Source organism: Ambystoma mexicanum, chromosome 2p, assembly GCF_040938575.1.
Source record: "Ambystoma mexicanum isolate Mex_15411 chromosome 2p, UKY_AmexF1_1, whole genome shotgun sequence".
Taxonomy (NCBI): Eukaryota; Metazoa; Chordata; class Amphibia; order Caudata; family Ambystomatidae; genus Ambystoma; species Ambystoma mexicanum.
The window spans coordinates 90,329,107-90,352,320 of NC_090923.1; the positions used below are offsets into that span (position 1 = coordinate 90,329,107).

The following is a 23,214-nucleotide window of genomic DNA, read 5'->3' on the forward strand; positions in this document are numbered from 1 at the left end:
GTCACCATGGTACTGATCAGTGCAGAATTACGAATATGCTACTGACAACAGCCAACACTCCCTATCAAATCTCACAGAACGCAAATCATCAATGATTTCACTCCAACACTGCTGCATGCATATACGATGCACGTGCAACAAGATGTGAGTGCACACCATAACCCATCCTGAGGATGCTACCCCCTCCATCATCCCATTGCATAGGACACATAGCGGGGCCAGAAATGGGGGCAATGCATCCAAGGACATGTGTGTATGGGCAGAAATCACCTGCTGCCATGTAAGACTAGTACAGTTGTCCGCCATGAATGTACGAACACTTACCTTCATTCCCCTCTCATGCAGGGGATGGTGGATATCCCTTGAAGCCGTGGCTCATGACCCCTGTCTGAAACCCACAGAACAGGCACAAGGAGGACTACAATCGTTCCCATACCCGTACACGTGTGGTGATTGAGCAGACCTTTGGCCTGTTGAAGGCACGATTTCGTTGCCTCAGCCGGTCGGGTGGGGCACTTATCTACAGCCATGAGAAGGTGTCCAAGATCACCATAGCATTTGTAATGCTGCACAATATGTGCATCCGTCGGAACGTGCCCCTGCCCCCTGACATGGAACTGCTACCACCTGATGATGATGAAGGGGAGGAGGAAGAAGTGGCAGGACAGCATCACGGTGCCGATGCACAGGAGGGACGTGCCGTGTGGCAATCATTGATTGGACAATATTTCTGACACACAAGTCAGCAGAGGGTGTAAGGATGTCAGGACATCGGACACTAGGTGTGGGGGATACATGTATACTATGCACTGTGCAACATTAAATGACACATGCGCAATGATGAATGTCCACTCTGTTGTTTTTTTGATGAACAACCGGTGTATTGAATTAGAAGGTTCAAACGTGAAAAACAAACCCAACACCAGCCTCCTCCTTCCCCCTCCCCCCACAACTCCCAAACACACCCTTCCCCTCCCACCACAACAACCCCACAGTAGTCCCATAAGGATCACATAGGCCACATGTGTATGTCAGCATTGTCACTGTGCGCTCCCAGAGCCAGGGGGAACGATGTCCTGGCGGCGCAATGTACGTTGGGAGCGATGGAGCGGGCTGTTCTGGGTGGAGGAGCATTGAGTGTCCTCCTGCTGGGGCTGTCGTGCAGGAGGTGCAGCCTCCAGGGCATCTGCAATACGGCCAAGGACCTCGCAGAGCCGGTTTGTGCTGACTGTAATGACCTCCCCCAGTGCCCTCAGTTCATTCCGCCACTCCTCCCTGGCCTGCCGATTGTCTTGCATAAAGTCATTTATGAGGCCCGTGAGCTGCTGAGCCCGCTCTGCATCAATGGCTCATGGGGTTGATGTGGTTGGCCCGCTGGGAATCGGGCTCACATGTCTTTCCGGTGCATCACTAAGGGAACTGGCCACAGGACTGGCATGTTCCAGTGTTGCTCCTTGCCCCACAAGCCCAGGTGTATCACTCTCACCAGAGTCACTATATGAGACCTGGGGGTTGGTTTGTCCATCAGGGGTGTGGACAATCTCATAAGTGTCCTCATCAGTTGCTCCGCATACGGATGAGGGGCTGTCGGGGACATCGAGGGGGCCCGTGGCTGCAATCTCCCCAGCCACATTAGACTCCTCAGAGTGCGGCGTAGGGCATGTGTCTGGCGCCAGTGAAGGGTGGGGTAGGGGTGGGGGTGGGGGTTGGGCACCCTCCATGGGCCTTGCTGGAGCCGGTGGTGTGGCTTAAGGGGTTTACCTGCTCGCAGGTAGACGGCGGGCCCTGACTTGGCCCGTTGGGGTGCTGGGCCGGTTGCTTGCCTGGTCCTCGCTGTCATGCTCGCTGCCTGTGGGGGTGGAAGAGAGGGGCGGCATGAGTGATGATTTGAAAGTCAGCATTTGGACATGCCTACAATACCACAATCAGATTCTAGTGGGTTGTCGGCATTTGGGTGGTGAACGGCACATTGATCTATGCTTGGATGGTAGATGCATGCATATGTCTGTGTCACTCATGTTGGCCGGGTACTGTGCTGGCTCACATGCACACTGTTTACATCAACTGCCCTGTGTGCCTCACGGAATGGGCCTCTTCGTGTGGTATGTGTCATAAAGCCTGGGTCTCACTTGTTTCGGCATGATTTAAAGAGGGGGGGTGGTGTGGCCGACCATGCCATGACACCTTGCCCAGCCCTTAGCAGTGACTTTCATAACAAATGGGTTGGCAGTATTGACTTTGGACACTCACCTCCATCAACCTCCATCAACGGATGACGTTGCCCCGCACTCCATGTCACTAACCCCTTCAATGGCTTCTGGGCCTATCATGGCCGCACACATCTCCTCCTACGGCATGAATTTCATGGGGGAACCTGGCCCTCCTCCTGTCTCCAGGGCCTGGCTTCTGTTGGCCGAGAGGATGCTTTGCACCCTCAGGCGCAGGTCGTCCCACCGTTTTCTACAGTCCTTAGTGGTGCGGGGGTGTTTCCCACGGCGCTCACCTTCTGCGCTACCATAGCCCAGATCTCTTTTTTCTTGATTACCGTCACCTGCTTCTTCCTGAGGCGGGCAGCTCCCTTTTTTGGTATTTTTGGCATTCCTCCTTGATGATGGGATGTTTCCACAGTGTTGAAAGTTTGCCACGGGTCCTGTCTGGTGAGGATGAGAAATAACTGGCAAAGCCGACCAGACCCAAGGAAAGTTGTTGTACCAAAGAAAGGGAGCAGCAAGAGCCTTTTCAGAGAGTTGCATGAGCAAATACGAGGAGTCAAGAAAGACTATTTGAAAATTACATATGAACTGGAGCTTAAAGACTAAAGAGAACATTGCAAGAAGCACCTACCAGGAGAAGGGAGACATTCTCCTGCCTTATTCTTTTTGGTTCTACTTTGTTGTAGAGGCAGATAGTACTAGTTTTGTGGACAGGGGACTCACTCTTTTTGGACATTACAAGACAACTGGCAAGCACCTTAGTAAAATAGGTAGGTTAATACTTCATAGCGATAGGGATAGTTAGATTGTCACCATATCATTTATTTAAGCCATTGTAAAGATGCCCTGCGAGAGTCTGTGTCCTTCTGCTGGTCTACCACAACAGTTTTGCAGCAATGTGTATGGTGGGGTGTCCTCCTCAAATGTCGCTATAGGTTCAGGTGGTCTATAGATGAGGTGGATAATCAGTGTTTGGGAGCTAGCTAGAGGAAGTTTGATGGTGAGGTGAGTGTTGCCTCTTAATACACCCTGGAAACCACTTATACTCTCTTCAATTCCCATTTACAGGGTAATTCATAGAAATTCGCACAAAAGTGGCGCACGCGGCTGGCGCACAGTGTCCCCGTGCGATACACTGCGCCAGCCGCGTGCGATAAAATCCTTTTCATCGCACAGCGTATTCATGGATTTTAGCCTCAAAAACCAGCCGTGGCGCAGAGTGGCGCAGCGACCCTGCAGCAGCGCCAGTTACGCCCCCAAGAACGCCCTTGTGCAAGGAAAAGTCTTCAAAATTCCCAAATCATCGCAAAGGGCTGCGCTAACCCTGGACCAGTTCACAGGGCTGCCAAACAGCAAACGCCAAGGGGGGAAAGTGTATTTCAGTGGTTCTCGGGAAGTTTCACACGCGATTGTCCTGGGTACGTGTACATCAGGGGTGCGCGGGAAGCAACACACGCAATTCCATCAGGGCACGTGTATTCTCAGGGGTGCGCGGGAAGTATCACACGCTAAAACAGCAGGGTACGTGCATTTCAGGGGTGCGCGGGAAGTATCACACGCGATTCCATCAGGGTACGTGTATTCCAGGGGTGCGCGGGAAGTATCACACGCAAAAGCAGCAGGGTACGTGTATTTCAGGGGTGCACGGGAAGTATCACATGCGATTCCATAAGGGTACGTGTATTCCAGGGGTGCGCGGGAAGTATCACACGCAAAAGCAGCAGGGTACATGTATTTCAGGGGTGCGTGGGAAGTATCACACGCAATTCCATCAGGGTACGTGTATTCCAGGGGTGCGCGGGAAGTATCACACGCAAAAGCAGCAGGGTACGTGTATTTCAGGGGTGCGAGGGAAGTATCACACGCGATTCCATCAGGGTACGTGTATTTCAGAGGTGCGCGGGAAGTATCACACGCGATTCCATCAGGGTACGTGTATTTCAGGGGTGCGCGGGGAGCACTACTTGTGAATTGCCCGTGTGGGTTCTCCCAGGTGTTCCCTCTACACCCTCCACGGCCCCTGCAGGTGGCCCACACCACAGGGGACTACCCTGCACATGTCCCGCAGGCAGCCCATCCACCATGCCCATGCCCCCCAGCCAACCCACATGTCACCTTGCACTACTGCCCACCAACGCATGTCCCCCTGCACCCCCACCCCCCAGCAGTGCAGGGCACCCTCCACCAGGCCCTCACTCATGTCTCCCAGCACCCCCACCCCCCAGCAGTCAGGGGCACCCTCCATTAGGCCCCCACTCATGTCCAACTCATGTCACCCAGCACCCCCACCCCCCAGCACTGTGGTGCACCCTCCACCAGGCCCTCACTCATGTCCAACTCATGTCTCCCAGCACCCCCACCCCCCAGAAGTGCAAGGCACCCTCCACCAGGCCCCCACTCATGTCCCCCTGCACCCCCACCCCCCACCAGTCAGGGGCACCCTCCACCAGGCCCCCACTCATGTCTCCCAGCACCCCCACCCCCCACCAGTCAGGGGCACCTTCCACCAGGCCCCCACTCATGTCCCCCTGCACCCCCACCCCCCAGCACTGTGGGGCACCCTCCACCAGGCCCCCACTCATGTCTCCCAGCACCCCCACCCCACACCAGTCAGGGGCACCCTCCACCAGGCCCCCACTCATGTCTCCTAGCACCCCTACCCCCCACCAGTCAGGGGCACCCTCCACCAGGCCCCCACTCATGTCCAACTCATGTCTCCTAGCACCCCAACCCCCACCCCCCAGCACTGTGGTGCACCCTCCACCAGGCCCCCACTCATGTCCAACTCATGTCTCCCAGCACTCCCACCCACCAGCTGTGCAGGGCACCCTCCACCAGGCCCCCACTCATGTCCCCCTGCACCCCCACCCCCCACCAGTCAGGGGCACCCTCCACCAGGCCCCCACTCATATCTCCCAGCACCCCCACCCCCCACCAGTCAGGGGCCCCCTCCAGCAGGCCCCCACTCATGTCCCCCTGCACTCCCACCCCCCAGCACTGTGGGGCACCCTCCACCAGGCCCCCACTCATGTCTCCCAGCACCCCCACCCCCCACCAGTCAGGGGCACCCTCCACCAGGCCCCCACTCATGTTCAACTCATGTCTCCCAGCACCCCCACCCCCCAGCACTGTGGTGCAGCCTCCACCAGGCCCCCACTCATGTCCAACTCATGTCTCCCAGCACCCCCACCCCCCAGCAGTGCAGGGCACCCTCCACCAGGCCCCCACTCATGTCTCCCAGCACCCCCACCCCCCACCAGTCAGGGGCACCCTCCACCAGGCCCCCACTCATGTCCAACTCATGTCTCCCAGCACCCCCACCCCCCAGCAGTGCAGGGCACCCTCCACCAGGCCCCCACTCATGTCCCCCTGCACCCCCACCCCCCACCAGTCAGGGGCACCCTCCACCAGGCCCCCACTCATGTCTCCCAGCACCCCCACCAGTCAGGGGCACCCTCCACCAGGCCCCCACTCATGTCCAACTCATGTATCCCAGCACCCCCACCCCCCAGCACAGTGGTGCACCCTCCACCAGGCCCCCACTCATGTCCAACTCATGTCTCCCAGCACCCCCACCCCCCAGCAGTGCGGGGCACCCTCCACCATGCCCCCACTCATGTCCCCCTGCACCCCCACCACCACCTGTCAGGGGCACCCTCCACCAGGCCCCCACTCATGTCTCCCAGCACCCCCACCCCCCACCAGTCAGGGGCACCCTCCACCAGGCCCCCACTCATGTCCAACTCATGTCTCCCAGCACCCCCACCCCCCAGCAGTGCAGGGCACCCTCCACCAGGCCCCCACTCATGTCCCCCTGCACCCCCACCCGCCACCAGCCAGGGGCACCCTCCACCAGGCCCCCACTCATGTCTCCCAGCACCCCCAACCCCCACCAGTCAGGGGCACCCTCCACCAGGCCCCCACTCATGTCTCCCAGTACCCCCACCCCCACCAGTCAGGGGTACCCTCCACCAGGTCCCCACTCATGTCTCCCAGCACCCCGACCCCACAGCAGTGCAGGGCACCCACCACCAGGCCCCCACTCATGTCTCCCAGCACCCCCACCCCCCACCAGTCAGGGGCACCCTCCACCAGGCCCCCACTCATGTCCAACTCATGTCTCCCAGCACCCCCACCCCCCAGCAGTGCAGGGCACCATTCACCAGGCCCCCACTCATGTCCCGCTGCACCCCCACCCCCAGCACTGTGGGGCACCCTCCACCAGGCCCCCACTCATGTCTCCCAGCACCCCCACCCCCCACCAGTCAGTGGCACCCTCCACCAGGCCCCCACTCATGTCCCCCTGCACCCCACACCCCCCAGCACTGTGGGGCACCCTCCACCAGGCCCCCACTCATGTCTCCCAGCACCCCCACCCCCCACCAGTCTGGGGCACCCTCCACCAGGCCCCCACTCATGTCCAACTAATGTCTCCCAGCACCCCCATCCCCCAGCAGTGCAGGGCACCCTCCACCAGGCCCCCACTCATGTCCCCCTGCACCCCCACCCCCCACCAGTCAGGGGCACCCTCCACCAGGCCCCCACTCATGTCTCCCAGCACCCCCACCCCCAGCAGTCAGGGGCACCCTCCACCAGGCCCCCACTCATGTCCAACTCATGTCTCCCAGCGCCCCCACCCCCCAGCACTGTGGTGCATCCTCCACCAGGCCCCCACTCATGTCCAACTCATGTCTCCCAGCACCCCCACCCCCCAGCACGGTGGTGCAGCCTCCACCAGGCGCCCACTCATGTCCAACTCATGTCTCCCAGCACCCCCACCCCCCAGCAGTGCAGGGCACCCTCCACCAGGCCCCCACTCATGTCTCCCAGCACGCCCACCCCCCACCAGTCAGGGGCACCCTCCACCAGGCCCCCACTCATGTCCAACTCATGTCTCCCAGCACCCCACCCCCCAGCAGTGCAGGGCACCCTCCACCAGGCCCCCACTCATGTCCCCCTGCACCCCCACCCCCCAGCACTGTGGGGCACCCTTCACCAGGCCCCCACTCATGTCTCCCAGCACCCCCACCCCCCAGCAGTCAGGGGCACCCTCCACCAGGCCCCCACTCATGTCCCCCTGCACCCCCACCCCCCAGCACTGTGGGGCACCCTCCACCAGGCCCCCACTCATGTCTCCCAGCACCCCCACCTCCCAGCAGTCAGGGGCACCCTCCACCAGGCCCCCACTCATGTCCAACACATGTCTCCCAGCACCCCCACCCCCCAGCACTGTGGTGCACCCTCCACCAGGCCCCCACTCATGTCCAACTCATGTCTCCCAGCACCCCCACCCCCCAGCAGTGCAGGGCACCCTCCACCAGGCCCCCACTCATGTCCCCCTGCACCCCCACCCCCCACCAGTCAGGGACACCCTCCACCAGGCCCTCACTCTTGTCTCCCAGCACCCCCACCCCCCACAAGTCAGGGGCACCTTCCACCAGGCCCCCACTCATGTCCCCCTGCACCCCCACCCCCCAGCACTGTGGGGCACCCTCCACCAGGCCCCCACTCATGTCTCCCAGCACCCCCACCCTCCACCAGTCAGGGGAACTCTCCACCAGGCCCCCACTCATGTCTCCCAACACCCCCACCCCCCACCAGTCAGGGGCACCCTCCACCAGGCCCCCACTCATGTCCAACTCATGTCTCCCAGCACCCCCACCCCCCAGCACTGTGGTGCACCCTCCACCAGGCCCCCACTCATGTCCAACTCATGTCTCCTAGCACCCCCAGCCCCCAGCAGTGCAGGGCACCCTCCACCAGGCCCCCACTCATGTCCCCCTGCACCCCCACCCCCCACCAGTCAGGGACACCCTCTACCAGGCCCCGACTCATGTCTCCCACCACCCCCAACCCCCACCAGTCAAGGGCACCCTCCACCAGGCCCCCACTCATGTCCAACTCATGTCTCCCAGCACCCCCACCCCCCAGCACTGTGGTGCACCCTCCACCAGGCCCCCACTCATGTCTAACTCATGTCTCCCAGCACCCCCACCCCCCAGCAGTGCAGGGCACCCTCCACCAGGCCCCCACTCATGTCTCCCTGCACCCCCACCCCCCACCAGTCAGGGGCACCCTCCACCAGGCCCCCACTCATGTCTCCCAACACCCCCACCCCCCACCAGTCAGGGGCACCCTCCACCAGGCCCCCACTCATGTCCAACTCATGTCTCCCAGCACCCCCACCCCCCAGCAGTGCAGGACACCCTCCACCAGGCCCCCACTCATGTCCCCCTGCACCCCCACCCGCCACCAGGCAGGGGCACCCTCCACCAGGCCCCCACTCATGTCTCCCAGCACCCCCACCCCCCACCAGTCAGGGGCACCCTCCACCAGGCCCCCACTCATGTCTCCCAGCACCCCCACACCCCACCAGTCAGGGGCACCCTCCACCAGGCCCCCACTCATGTCCAACTCATGTCTCCCAGCACCCCCACCCCCCAGTAGTGCAGGGCACCCTCCACCAGGCCCCCACTCATGTCCCCCTGCATCCCCACCCCCCACCAGTCAGGGACACCCTCCACCAGGCCCTCACTCTTGTCTCCCAGCACCCCCACCCCCCACAAGTCAGGGGCACCTTCCACCAGGCCCCCACTCATGTCCCCCTGCACCCCCACCCCCCAGCACTGTGGGGCACCCGCCACCAGGCCCCCACTCATGTCTCCCAGCACCCCCACCCTCCACCAGTCAGGGGAACCCTCCACCAGGCCCCCACTCATGTCTCCCAGCACCACCACCCCCCACCAGTCAGGGGCACCCTCCACCAGGCCCCCACTCATGTCCAACTCATGTCTCCCAGCACCCCCACCCCCCAGCACTGTGGTGCACCCTCCACCAGGCCCCCACTCATGTCCAACTCATGTCTCCCAGCACCAGGCCCCCACTCATGTCTCCCAGCAGCCCCACCCCCCAGCAGTCAGGGGCACCCTCCACCAGGCCCCCACTCATGTCTCCCAGCACCCCCACCCCCCACCAGTCAGGGGCACCCTCCACCAGGCCCCCACTCATGTCCCCCTGTACCCCCACCCCCCAGCAGTGTGGGGCACCTGCCAGCAGGCCCCCACACATGCCCCCAGCCAACACGTCATCACAATCCAGACCCAGGCTCCTATGCCCACGCAAATCACACCCCACTCCACCTCAGTCCAAACACCCAACCAAGCTTTACATCCATTCAAAATGGAAATACTTATTACATGATAGATAACAAATAAGCAGTATGCGCATGAGTACAAGTCCGTCAGACCCACACAATGGCAACACATGACTGTGAAAACCCACATTGTGGCAGGCATGAAACCAATGAGAGAAGTCCACACATTGAAATAAGAAACAAAAATGTATTACAGTGTAAATGAAGTGAATGAAATCAAAACAAACAATAATGGCAACAAAAATCAAAATGCAGCATGTCCACAAAAATAATAAATAATGAAAATGGGAATCCAAAATAATCGTAATGAAATTGTGTCCAAAGTCACCGTCCAACAAAGCAAATCCAAAGGGAAAGTAAAGTGAAAATCCATTGCTCCATGGTGAAAAAATAATAAAAGATGAAGGCCACAAATCCACTGTCAAACTATGTACAAAGAGAAAATCCATGGTCCATGATCCCAACGATGTAAATGAAACCTACAATAAAACCCACCTAACTAATAACTATATACAAAAAAGTGGGGCATAGTCCAAGCGCCCCAAATTAAAAAAAAAAAAATAAAACCTAACACTAATTAACTATATACAATGGCAGCGGGCTAGTCCAACGGCTCACTTCTGGATGTTGCGGGCCAGGGCATCATCGAACTCCTGCTCAATGTCCCGGAGGCGGTCCTGTTCCATGGCCCGAGCTTCCGCAGGGACGACATGTTCTCCTCCAACTCCCTGCGGATTGCCTCGAGGCACTCGGCCCGCCTCAGCGCCCTCCGCATGGAGTTCTCCGCCCTGACCATCGTGAGCCGTGCCTCTTCTGCCCGCTGCCGCTCCGCATCTATGGCGTGGCCCAACCGCTGCCACACGGAAAACACTTCCCGTCCTGGGTCCTCCTGCCCTCTGGCCGATGCCTGCCCCTCCGATGTCGAAGGCCCCGAGCCATCGTGGCTCCCACCTACAGCCTCCTGCTGCTGCTGCTGGGGGGTGGGGGTGCAGGGGGACATGAGTTGGACATGAGTGGGGGCCTGGTGGAGGCTGCCCCTGACTGCTGGGGGGTAGGGGTGGTGGGAGACATGTGTGTGGGCCTGCTGGCAGGTGCCCCTGACTGCTGGGGAGTGGGGGTGCAGGGGGACATGAGTGGGGGCCTGGTGGAGGCTGCCCTGACTGCTGGGGGGTGGGGGTGGTGGGAGACATGTGTGTGGGCCTGCTGGCAGGTGCCCCTGACTGCTGGGGGGTGGGGGTGGTGGGAGACATGTGTGGGGGCCTGGTGGAGGGTGCCCCTGGATGCTGGTCGGTGGGGGTGCTGGGAGACATGCGTTGGTGATCAGTAGTGCAAGGTGACATGTGGGTTGGCTGGGGGGCATGGCCATGGTGGATGGGCTGCCTGCGGGACATGAGCAGGGGTGCAGGGTAGTCCCCTGTGGTGTGGGCTGCCTGCAGGGGCCGTGGAGGGTGTAGAGGGAACACCTGGGAGGACCCCCACGGTCAATTCACGTGTAGTACTACCCGGCACCCCCGAAATACACGTACCCTGCTGAAATCGCGTGTGGAACTTCCCGCGCACCCCGGAATACACGTACCCTGCAGAATTAGCGTGTGGAACTTCACGCGCACCCTGGACTCTACGTACCCTGCTGAAATCGCGTTTGGAACTTCCCGCGCACCCCGGAATACACGTACCCTGCAGAATTAGCGTGTGGAACTTCATGCGCACCCCGGAATCCACGTACCCTGCTGAAATCGCGTGTGGAACTTCCCACGCAGCCCGGAATACACGTACCCAGGCCAATCGCGTGTGGGACTTCCAGCGCACCCCGGAATACACGGACCCAGGCAATTCGCGTGTGGAACTTCCCGCGCAGCCCGGAATACACGTACCCAGGCCAATCGCGTGTGGGACTTCCCGCGCACCCCGGAATACACGGACCCAGGCAATTTGCGTGTGGAACTTCCCGCGCACCCCGGAATACACGTACCCAGCCAATCGCGTGTGGGACTTCCCGCACACCCCAGAATACACGTACCCAGGCAAATCGCGTGTGGGACTTTCCGCGCACCCCAGAATACACGTACCCAGGCAAATCGCGTGTGGGACTTTCCGTGCAGCACAGAATACACTCACATGCTATTTTTCACACAGCGGGTGTCCGTGTTTGTCGCGTACCCCTTTGCACGTCATTTGTCTTAGAGGGCCACAGTATGTGACATTCATCATAGCTGTATATAGGTGCTTTTTGTTGGCGCACATTTATTTCAGGGGCAGGGACACTACCGCCTGCTTTCTTGTGGCAGACGTGTTTGGGCCTCTGCGCTGGTTTGACCGTGCGCTGGTTTGCCCTCTTGGATTCAATGAATACGTGTTGTAGGCGAGCGTGTGGGCGTTCCGCGCCCTTGCCTCCTGTACTTCCCCCGTGACGCCCACATTTTGACGAGTTGTTCCCCATTCCGAGTGTTACGCCCCGTGTTCCACCTACTTTTGTTGTGTGCGCCGCGCTATGTGCGATTTCGCTGTGGCCGTGGCGCACGCCGTTAGATATCCTGTGTGCCGGCGTGCGCCGCACACTTTTTCAGCGCACATCCGATATTTTTCTCGCGCATGGCCTTCCATGAATCGATGTGCGCTGGTTTCCCTGCGATTTTCGCACTTGCACTGCGATTTTCGCACTTTTACTGCGAATCGCACGTTTTGGCACCTCTGCGCGGGAATTTTCGGCGCACATTAATTCCATGAATCGACACCTTAGTATGTTTCTCATTTCATAATCTTCCTTATTTGTCATTAGTAGTAAATCTTGGTTATGTTTACACTCACCTTGCAAATCCTTGGAGTAACTCGCCAAGCCCGTACAGAGGGTACAGGTAGGGGCTCTTGGTATACTTGGACAAAGACTCGCTGTAGAGTTTAATGCGATTAATGGTCTCCAGACAAGGCTGATCCAAGTACCTGCAACACAAAAATGTCAATGGTTTAAGTTAAGTATGTTTCATTATGTAGATTTATGTTATTTTTTTATCACAGACATTATATCACAAATTACCCTATCTCTCTAGCCCTTAACAATTATCTTACTCTTTTTTCAAAATGTAAAGTGCACCAACTCATTTTATTCATCCATTTTCAAAGTTTTGTTCTTATTTTTCATTTAATGTAGGCATGTCTTCCATTGGTTACTGTAAAAGGGCATTTTGAATCATGGAAAAACATTATGATTTAATAATAATATTAGTATCATTAGCAATAATAATAATACTTAGAGTTATTTTATTTTATTTGAATTTTAAATTTGTGTTCCACGCTGGCCGTACCCACAGGGTCTCGGAGCGCCTTACATGGTTCAAATGTTGAAAAGGTGGGATTTGAAACAGAAGTACAAAATGTTTTCAGGATAGGATAGGAAGATTAAGATAGACAAGTGGTAGGAGTGGAGCAGTGCAGGGTTATGTGTAGGGAAACAGATATGTTGTGAGACTGTTTCTGAAAGTGGGGGTAAAGGGTGCAGTGCGGATGTGAAGAGGCAGGGTGTTCCGTGCCCATAGGGTAAATGCAGCTCTTTGTGTGCATGTGCGTTTGCAGAGTGGAATACGTAGAAGATGCTGGTAGGCTTGCCTGGTGGTTGTGTGTTTTATGAGGTTTTGTGGTGGATGGTTTGTAAACCAAAGCAGAGTCCTTTGAAGGCAATTCTTTGGGGTAGCGGTGACGCCAGTGGCGCTAGGCAAGAGCTAGGTTGATGTGTGAATGTTTGGGTTGGCTGGAGGATGAGTCTGGAACCTGCGTTTTGTATGGCTTGTAATGATAATGATATTGATAGTATGCATTTATTTGTTATTGTTACTAGTAATATTGGTAGTGTCAGGGGGCTGCTGAGCAGATACTCCATGCAAGTCCAGTTTCTGGACTGTAAGAAGCGCCTATGTCAGTAGAACAGAAGAACATAAGTGGGTTTGTGCACAGTGGATGATGTAAGAAATAGCATGGTGCAGTACAGTTACAAAGGATGCTTCCATTCAGGAAAGGGCCACTGTTCCATCATGCCTCCCCTGCTCAACTCTCAGCAAGACAAACGGGAACTTAACCACGTGAGGTTGAGTGCTCTGACGTAGTGCAGAAGTGAAGGGATCACAGTTTCAGAATTGGAATGTTCACAAATGGTAATATTTCTTACCTAGTGGTTGGTTGGGGATCTCAATGCCCATGATACATTGTCTGTTAATCCCCCTGATCTTTGTTTTTGGGTTGTGGGTTTTCAGACACCCCCAAACCTCTTCCTATGTGCGTGGGGTTCTGGCCATCTGAGGGCCAACCATCTGGGGTCTGTGAGTCTCTGTCAGAAGTCTGAGGTGCGGTTGGATCTTCCTTTGGATGGAATCGCTCTCCCAGGGTCTGGGGATAGGCCCTGGGGCTAGGCTCTCATGTGACCAACTCCATGTTCAAGGGTCCTGGTCCCCAGGACACTCCTCGCTTGAAGGTCCCTGTCTTCAGCTCTCTGCCCCTTGGCGAGGTTGCACCATCTCGTACCTTATCCCATTTCTGAAATCTACCGTGGATCGTCCAGAACCTTCCTGCTATTTGTCTCTCTAGGGGTTCACCTGTCCTGCTCCCACTGCTTCAGCTTGGGTTGGCCTATCTCCCCCACTAGTTTTCTTCAATTCTGCTCCCCAGAGGAGTGCAATTCTTCCCGCCTCTACATATCTCTCTTACACCAGTAGACTCTTCTCCTTCACGCCCTCATGGCTCTCTTTCCAAATGTTCACAACCTCCAACATTACCCTCCAGAGGGCCCACTCTCCTCAATACTTTCAACCTCTAACTGTCACTTTCCCTCAAATTGTATCAGCCACTCTGCCTCTCACTCAATTACTCTATCCCTCCAACTTTCAACTCCTTCTCTCACAGCTCGGCATCTGCTCCTCCTAACTCTCCTGAACAATTTCTCCTTTCAATCTCCAAATCTGTCCCCCAGATGTTATCATCGCCTCCTCCTTCTCTCTACCTCTCCATAGACGTCTTGCATGCCAATCTCCTCCAAATGCTTTCCTCCAGCTTCTTCTTCAATGCACCACTCTGAAAGATTACATTAGTTGTTTTTTATAGAGTGATCCCCTCTCTCACCTGGGTGATGGACAATGATTGTACCTCGTCTACGTGGGCTAACCTACTTTGTGATTGGGTGACTTTCTGAGGGTCACATGGTCTACAAGAGGGCTGCCCTAAGCATATTTAAAGGCCTTCTACCATTTTGGATATTAGAATGACCCTGAGCAGGTCTGTGTTCTCCACCTCCTCCCTTTCCTTCTGAGACCTCTGAGACCTCTGCTTCTCTTGCTTGCTTCACTCTGATTCCTCTGCTGTCATAGTGTGGGGTCACAGCTGTTAGGAATGTGGGGCTGTCTGATAGGTTGTTTTGCTTTCATTCTCTTGCGTACAACTTTTGTCAGTTTCACTTTACTCGCATGCAACTTTGTATCTGCAGGGCCTTAATAGGTGTAGAGAACATGATTTGTAATATGAAAGTGTTTTACTTAGCACTGGGGCAAAATGAAAGAAATGTCTTTCCCCGCTGAGCTGTACCTTTGAAATGTTGCAGCTTTGTTTCCTGAAAGTGAGAGACTGCATTTCCTATGCTGTGTTTTTGGGTCTGGCTAACCAGCTGGAGGGCCTCAGTTAGGAGTCTGACCTTACGGAAAGGGATATTTTTGAGCGTCGTCTACATCCCTTTTCTTCCCTGTTGGCCACAGACTTTTATGGGGGTGGTGGGGTGAGTGCCCCTGAGATTATTACCTTGGTAAGTTATTTATTTAATGTATTTTTTTATTTGTACACTTGTATAGCGCACAAAGCCCAGAGGCATCTGGGCGCTTCACTTACAAATATGGTTACAGGTTCCTTTTGCCGTGGTCGTAAGGTTGCAGTCGTACCACAGGGATTGCATGAGTGTTAGGTTACATACAGGTTGTCATGGAGCGGATACATTGGTTGGTTACATCAAGGTTCTCATGGAGCAGGTACATTTATTGATTGCATATACGGTTTGACTACACAGTTGTCTTGCTTGCAATAGTGTAGTGTGGGCCTGGTCGCAGCGGTGGTAGGGTTGCACTTGTGGGCGTCAGTGCTACTTTTACCCATCTTGGGCGAAGAGCCAAGATTTGAGACCTTTGTGGAGCGACCAGAATGGCATGTCCGCTCTAAGAGCTAGTGGCATGGAGTTCCACTGTGTGGCCGCGATTACTGGGAAGCTATCGCCTCAAGGTTCTTTGCAGTTTGAATGTGGGTATAGTAAGAAGGTGTGAGTATGCCGATCTGGTCGGTCTGTTAGTCTGGGCTTTAGTGATTTGGTTGGCGAGGTAGGCTGGGGCACGATTGGACAAGCATCTGTGGGTTAGTGAGAGGACTTTGAATTGAATGCGGTCACATACTGGTAACTAGTGGAGATGTGATCCTTTTTGGGGATGTTAAGGGCAGCTCTGATTGCATTATTTTGAGTTATTTGCAGCTTAATGATGTTGCTGGAGTTTGAGCATGCAAAGAGAGAGTTGCATCTGTCAATTCTTGATGGGATAAGTGCTCTGGCTAGTATGATGCTTATCTATGTCTGTAGGGTTGGTAGGGTTGCGACTGCTCCTATGACTGCCCCCTTGGGGTCAGAGGTGCATGTAGTGATAGCAGGGGTGACATATGCCATCCTTTTCCCTACAAGAATTCTACGCATCAGAAAGGATAAGAGTGGGTAAGGGGCTAAAAGGGGTGGTGAGAGCTTTGGGGAAGGGTGATTAGTGTAGGGCAAGAGGGTGATTGGTGGAACCCCCACAAATAAAATAAATTAAAAAGATGAGTTTTGTTGGCAGAATTCCCCCAAAGTTAATTACTTTGAGGGAATTCCTGCCGGCAAAACGACATAGACCCCAGGGGTGAGACTGCTCTGGTGTCTGTCCCCTGCCGTAGTGCAGAGACCCAGTTGGGTGGCCTGTGGGTGCCCTGTATAACTCATCTGGGTCCAGTATCCACTATCTCTGCACCTTGGACCATGCTACGTTCGGTCCCCAAGGTTAGGCAGGGGGCTTTATCAAAGTAGTAAAGGTGAGCATGTGATCAATAATAATGACATCATTGTTGTTATCCTTCTTAGGTGGAATACTACGGCCAGTAATAATAATAATAATGATAATAAAGGTAAAGATTCTTTTGCCTGCAAGCTTAGGAAGTGGTCATCAACCAGTAATCACTGGATTCTTAGATTATTTGGCCATGGGGTCATGGGGCAAAAAAGGACAATTTGCCTGTTCCTTCCATTCTAGGATTTCCTGTTTCTTCCACTTTAGCATTTCCTGCTTCTTCCACTAGCAGGATTGGTTGGGAAATATTGTGGCACAAGTTGTGGAAGTAGGTTATTCCCTGTGCCATAAATCGCCTCAAAAATACAACAACTCTCGTAGACAGTCCAAGGGTCTTTACTTTCAGAATAGTCAAGGGGCTATCTGTTAGACACGTGCCCCCAAAGCCAATGGGAGAATAGTGCAAAAGAGACAGGAGTGAAAGGAGTCATGCAGACATGGAAGGATAAGCAAAACTATAGACGGGCAACAAAGGCAGTCAATAAATAGAAAGGCACAGTAAACATGTAAGTTAACACATTAGGTTCCCACTTAGGGTGTATGCAGAGTGTCGGAAGGGCTTCCCACTTTACTTCACTCGTGTAGCCTGACGGAGCAGCCCAGGATTTCGCACCTTGCCCACTCTTCATCCCGGCTGGCCGGCAAGCCAGCCTGGGACTTTTCTTCACCACTCTTCAACTTCCTGGCCGGCACCTGGCTTGCACAGCCCTGGAGGACTTTAGGCTGGTGCCTTACACGCGGTCTGGTCTGGGCGGTTCTTTTTCAGCCCGGGCAACGTGCAAGGTGCTGTCTGAGCCCTTAAGGATGCTTGGGCCTGTCTGATCAGGCCCCGAGGTGGGCTGACTCCTGCCCCTGACATAATCAACTCGGCTTCCTGGTTCACTCTTTGAGGGACTCCCCATGCGCCATTAATGGATATATGGTCGGGTGGGGGAGGGGGTGGTGTCGGCTGCACAAAGGTAAGTCCTTTTCTTTTTTCTCTCTCTGATCTCTGCTTCTTCTCTGCTTCCTAGCTTTTTATTAACTGACTCCTTTAACTGTCCATTTAATTTCAACCAAATCACGCAAGAGCAGGTTCCAGCTACCATTCTATCTCTAAAACCTTTGAACTGCAAAGCGACACATGCCCCACTCATATAGTGAAGCTCTGCGCTCCTGCTTTGGCACCCATCATCACCGACTTTGTCAATGCATCCTTTATGACCAGTGATGTCCCCTAATATATATAAGCAGTGTGGATCACACCACTCCTCACAAACTCTACCTTGATCCTTTCATTCCCACAAACTACTGCCCTATTACCACGGTCTCTTTTCTGCCCAAGATACTTAACCGGTTAGCCTACGCACAAGTCCAATGATTCCTTTAGCAAAACCACCTGCTCGGAACGAGACAATGGGCCTCATTACGACCCAGGCGGTAAGTTACCGCCTGGGCCGTGACTTTACCACCATGGCGTAAACTATGTTTACGCCATGGTGGTTGGCGGACTTACCGCCCCATTCCGACCTTGGCGGGGCGGTAAGTCCCCAATCCCCATTTACCCTTCCCCATTCCCATTTTTGCCCCATAGGGTATAATGGGAGTGGGGAAGGCGTTAATTACGCCACCGTAAATTACGGTGGCGTAATTAACTCCATGGTCCCTTAGCGCCATGGATTTTAACACCTGCTAAAAGCAGGTGTTAAAAGCGCCATGGCGCTAAGGGACCTCGTACTCAGGCGGTAAGGGTCGGCGCTGTTAACGCTGCCGTTAACCCCTTACCGCCTGGGTCGTAATGAGGCCCAATCAGGCTTCCGCCCTAAACATAGCACGGGAAACAGCCCTTATGGACCTGAAAATCAATAAATTGACAGTATCTGTGAATCAGGGAAATTAGGCATCCTCCTCCTTCAGATCTATCAGCTGCATTCGACCTAGTCGACCACAACACTATTTGTCAACACCTCAGCCAACACTTCCATTTCTCACCTGATGCCACCTCATGGATCAAATCATTCCTCAGCGAATACACCACTAGAGTGTTCATTGGCGTTCATTGGCGAGCATGCGGCCGACCACATCATTGCGCCATTAGGTGTTCCACAAGGCGCCTGCCTTTCACCCACACTTTACAACGCATACACTAAGCCCCTCTTTGACCTTCAAGACTCACTGGTATCGTCTACACCTATTTTGCAGAGGACACCCACATACACATCCTTATCACATGCAATTACTCCCAGGATACTACCCCAATCAACACAGTATATAGCACAATACAAAATTGGATGGCCACCTACACCTTTGCCTAAATGATGATAAAACCGAACTCCTCATTGTGGGCTTCTCCTTCTGGCTACCACCTTCTGCATTGATGGCACCTTCATCCCAGTCCTGAAATAGGTCAAAACTATGCGTGTCCACCTGGAAGCGGAGCTAACCCCGACCAGGCATATCAAGGCGCTATCCGCTGCCACTGCCTACACATCCAGGCTCATCTCCCTGAGCATACAATTCCTGTTACCAAGCAACTGTCTCACACTCGCATGAGCACTGATCCTCTTCAAATGGTATTATTGTAACATTCTCCTCATGGGCACCTCAGCATCCGATCTGGCTAAAAGTAAACTTCTGCAGAATAAAGCCCTGTGCACCGACCTTAGTCTAAAACGATCATATTTCGGAAACCAAACCCACTGGCTACCAATCAAGCATAGATTGAAATTGAAATGGTAGATAAAATCTCACCTGTCGCCTATAAGAACTGCATCTCTAAAGGAGAACAGACGGAAGAGAAATGGATTCATATCAATCAGTTGAAAAGCTGCCATACCCGACAGAACTGATTGAAGAGTCCAGTGACGGTAGAGCCCCAGAGCCATCTGAAGAATAAAGGTAAAGAATAGCAACCCAGATGGAGAAAAATCACACATTTACAGGGAGTAGAACAACGTATACTTATTTAGAAGTTATTACGAATAATTGTCATGTTCAAAAATTGTGATGCATAAAAAAGTAATGTGTATTTTGTTGTTTTGTTGTCGTTTTGCACATCAATACTGGAGAAAATAGTACTGTATGAAATACTTAACCTCTCTTTTATTCTTGGCAGATTAAATAACTTGTTGCCTCTACAGGCCGGAGGGGAGCTGCTAGGAAGGGAGGGGTTCAGGACCAAAATCCAAAATCCGAAGAAAGTGGAGTCCAGACCACAGTGCCACTCCCTCAGGACCAGGAAAAGAGCAGATGTGCTCCCACAGAGATCCCTGGAACAAACCCAGGCCACAAGGAAACGGACACCCCACTCTCTCCTTGTTCTTCTTTTTGTCTCATGAACCAAAGATCCAGGAGGGGGGACTTGTGGGGTTAAATATAGTCCCTGAATGCGGGAAATACAGAGGCTGGAGTCAGTTATGTTGGCTCACCAAAATACAAGGCCAGCACAAAATGATGCCAGACCTGAGGCCTATGGAACTAAAATGGGCCCAAAAAGCTAAGGAAAGCAAATGGGCCTGACTCTAAGAAATGCTAAAATGTGTGCACTGCCTTTCAGGGAGAAAATGAAAACATGTGGCTGACAATGTATGGAGGGCTGCACTGACACATATAAAGAAACCACTGTGAGCAGTATCTTCAATGGTATGCCAGAATTGTGTTTCAAGCAGCCGCAGTGAAACGGAGAATGTTACATATAAAAAGAATGTTACATATAAAATAAATAAAAAGGATGTAATTTTCGTTTTTCCCTCATCTAGATTAACAATATGCGCAGCAAAATGCTCGCCAGACTTTCAAAGTATAAACTTGGTTTCTGTCTTTTAAAAGCTCATCCACATGGACAATTTCAAAGCAGCACGCATGTCGTTTTGAAACTGTGTATCTTGTAAGATGTCATTTAAAATGCATTTAAGTACAAGTTACAGGCTGTTTGCTGCAGGGTACATCCTGGCCATTTCTTCAGTTATGAAACTAAACTCCAGGACCTTAGCCTGTTGCCCTGGAGATTTAGGCCAGGTTGTCTTCATTCATCAAGTGCCCTTCCTTAAAAATACAAGCAGGTATGTTTTTGAGATCAGAAATGAGGTGAAGACCAGATAAACTCAGGTCTGTTCTACAGCCCTGGTGACCTCCAGGTCACAAACCCCATAAAGAAAATCCATTAGTGGCCATTAGCCAGCTCTGCTTACATCACATGCCTAAAGAGGAGAACTGAAACTTAAAAAAAGGTGGGGCGCCCAGCTAAGGAGGAGTGAAACTGCACATTGATTTAAAATGGGAGACACACATTTTATCACATAAAATGGACAGCGTAAATCACACAACAGTCATTCCAGGCTTTTATTAAAGGTGACAGTTGACCCCTTCTAACTATGCTAACAACGATTTTGGTGGGATAAGTATAACTAAAGTTATTAATCAAAATGTGATTTGGGCCGTCCCGTGATTCCAAGAAATGCGAAAATTTGTAAAAGTATGCCACTAATCATTAATATGACGCCTGTAAAATGGCATATTTTTTCACTGATATGACTACTGAGAAAATGATGAAAAATTGTATCTCTGCATAGAAAGGATATGCAGAGTCCAGTTTAGTCTTATATGATTCGCCTTGAAATATAGTTGTCAAAAAAGTATTCATACATGTAAAGATTTGTCAATTCCGGGTGCTTGCAATTTTGAGATATTTTGTGAGCTCAATGCAGACCGAGCCCACCTGTCGAAGTGGGATGATGAACCTTTCTCCTCCCACAGCCATTCCAAATCACCCCCCCCATCCCTCTGACCTATCAGCAAACAGGGGGGAGGTGGGCTGTGATAATCCACCAGTCCCTTTCACGAGAATCCATGACAAGTTAGTGATGTAATTGCCCTATAACTAAACCAGTTTGCATGAGAACTGGGGTTCTTCCACTAATTTCAAGAGGTGATCTGCTGCCGAAATCTGGCGAGGAACATCCCAGCAGAGAGAGGCCTAATCTTGCAGTGGAGAAAGGAGCCAGGAGACATAGAAGCTGACTTGGTACCCCTTGGAAGAAAGAGATAAGACCCTTGACTGGCTCCTTTGCTGTCCCATCGGAGTGTTCTGATGCTCCCTGATGCCCAGGCAAGACCTCTCCTGTAAGTAGAACTACCCCCAAAGCCCTAGATTGCATAAACCTTATATCTTTTCAGCATTGTGTTAGTTATTTCCCCATTGAAAAATCCCCTGTTTGCCTGTGTAGTTCCTTATCATATTTATCAAAGTAAATCAATTAATTGCCCATTGAATTCACGGGATCTGTATTGTTAGCATTCGAAACCAACAATCTTTTCCCAGCGTGTTGTGACCCGATATAGTCGTACATATTTGCCAGAAGAATCAACTCCAAAGCCTTGTCCACATGTGTGTGCAGGGTGTAAGAATGAATATCCCATTGATCCCCTTCATGTAAAATCAGAAGTAGGAAGCCCAGTAGTGCCTGTGCATATGCAAGGTGCAAAACAACATTTTCCCTGTGTACCCATTGTGCTCTGCAAAATGAATTTTCCCATTTGCATTTTTATCTCACATTGCATCTGTGCTAAACATCCCAAAATCGAGTTTCCCATTGTGCCCTTACAAAAAAACACAAGCCCTGTGTGTTATTGTTAGGGGTAGCAAAACACATTTTTCCCATTGCCTTTCTGTCTCCCCTATTGGTTCTGTGATCAAATATTCCAAAATCCGATTTTCCCATTGTGTGCTGACTAAACACCAAAGCAGTACCTGTGCTTTTTATGTGTGGCAAAGCGAATTTCCATAGCTTTTCTTCCTTTCATGTTGTTTCTGTGATCAAATATTCCCAAAATCTGATTTTGACATGTGTTCCCACTCCCTGCCACTGCCTTCCATTCAAAAGAGTCAATCCTAATTAATGTTCGGTGGGTGAGGGTTGCTGGGAGAAAAGCATAAACCCTGGGTGAAATCACTGTGTATCTTGAACTGTTCTTTTCTTGTATTGGGGGGTGATGTAAAAGGAATTAATTGTGACAGCATATCTGTGTTGGTACTTTACAAAAGGTTATTTTGTTTTTGTGTTGCCATGGCTTTGGTGGCAGATGTAATCTGTTTGTCCCAATTTGATTTAAATAAATGAATTAATAAATATAGTCTTAATACACACCGGCCTGGTTCCTAGACCATTTTGGCACCAGGTATTTGTTGGGGTTGTGTGCGAGACGGGTTACCAGGACTGAACGAAATAAAAAACCAAGTGCTTTATTGTCTCAAAAGAAATGTCAGAATGGCTTTAAATAACAACTCCCTTCTCCACGTTCAGCGCCACGGGGTCTAGAGAGTTTCCTAAAAAGGTGGATGGAACAGTTCTTTCAGTCTTGTACAGTTTGGCTTACTGGTAAAATGTAACTGCTCATGCTTGGGCTTCAAGCTTCTGGTAGTTCAATCACTTTCTTAGGCTTCGCCCGCCTTGTCATAAATATACAGTTCCACCTTTGACCTTTACTGTACAGGCTTCCCTCTTTCAGGCTTGAGCCTGTCTTTCACCTTTTACCTTATCACACAGTTCTACACAGGCTTCCCTCTGCCATGCTTGAACCTTTCTTTCACCTTTCACTTTATCACATAGTTCTGCAAAGGCTTCCCTCTGCCGAGCTTTAGCCTGTCTTTCACTTCGTGGGGGTTCCCTTCCCTATGTTCTGTCTCAGGTGTCTTTTTCACTGTCAAAGGCTTTGGACACTGCCATTGTCCTTTCCATTACGTGTTTTATTGGCATACGCG

General features: G+C 52.8%; 1 protein-coding gene across 2 annotated transcripts in view; it reads right to left on the reverse strand.

Moving 5' to 3' along the window:
• The window catches only part of LOC138566244 (rab GDP dissociation inhibitor alpha-like), a 398,413-nt gene that overhangs the window by 97,092 nt on the left and 278,107 nt on the right, over positions 1-23,214 (reverse strand). For both annotated transcript variants that reach the window (XM_069643321.1, XM_069643322.1), the window contains exon 6: positions 12,175-12,306. In XM_069643321.1, the coding sequence (XP_069499422.1) occupies positions 12,175-12,306 (132 nt within the window). The remainder of the gene's footprint in view (positions 1-12,174; positions 12,307-23,214) is intronic.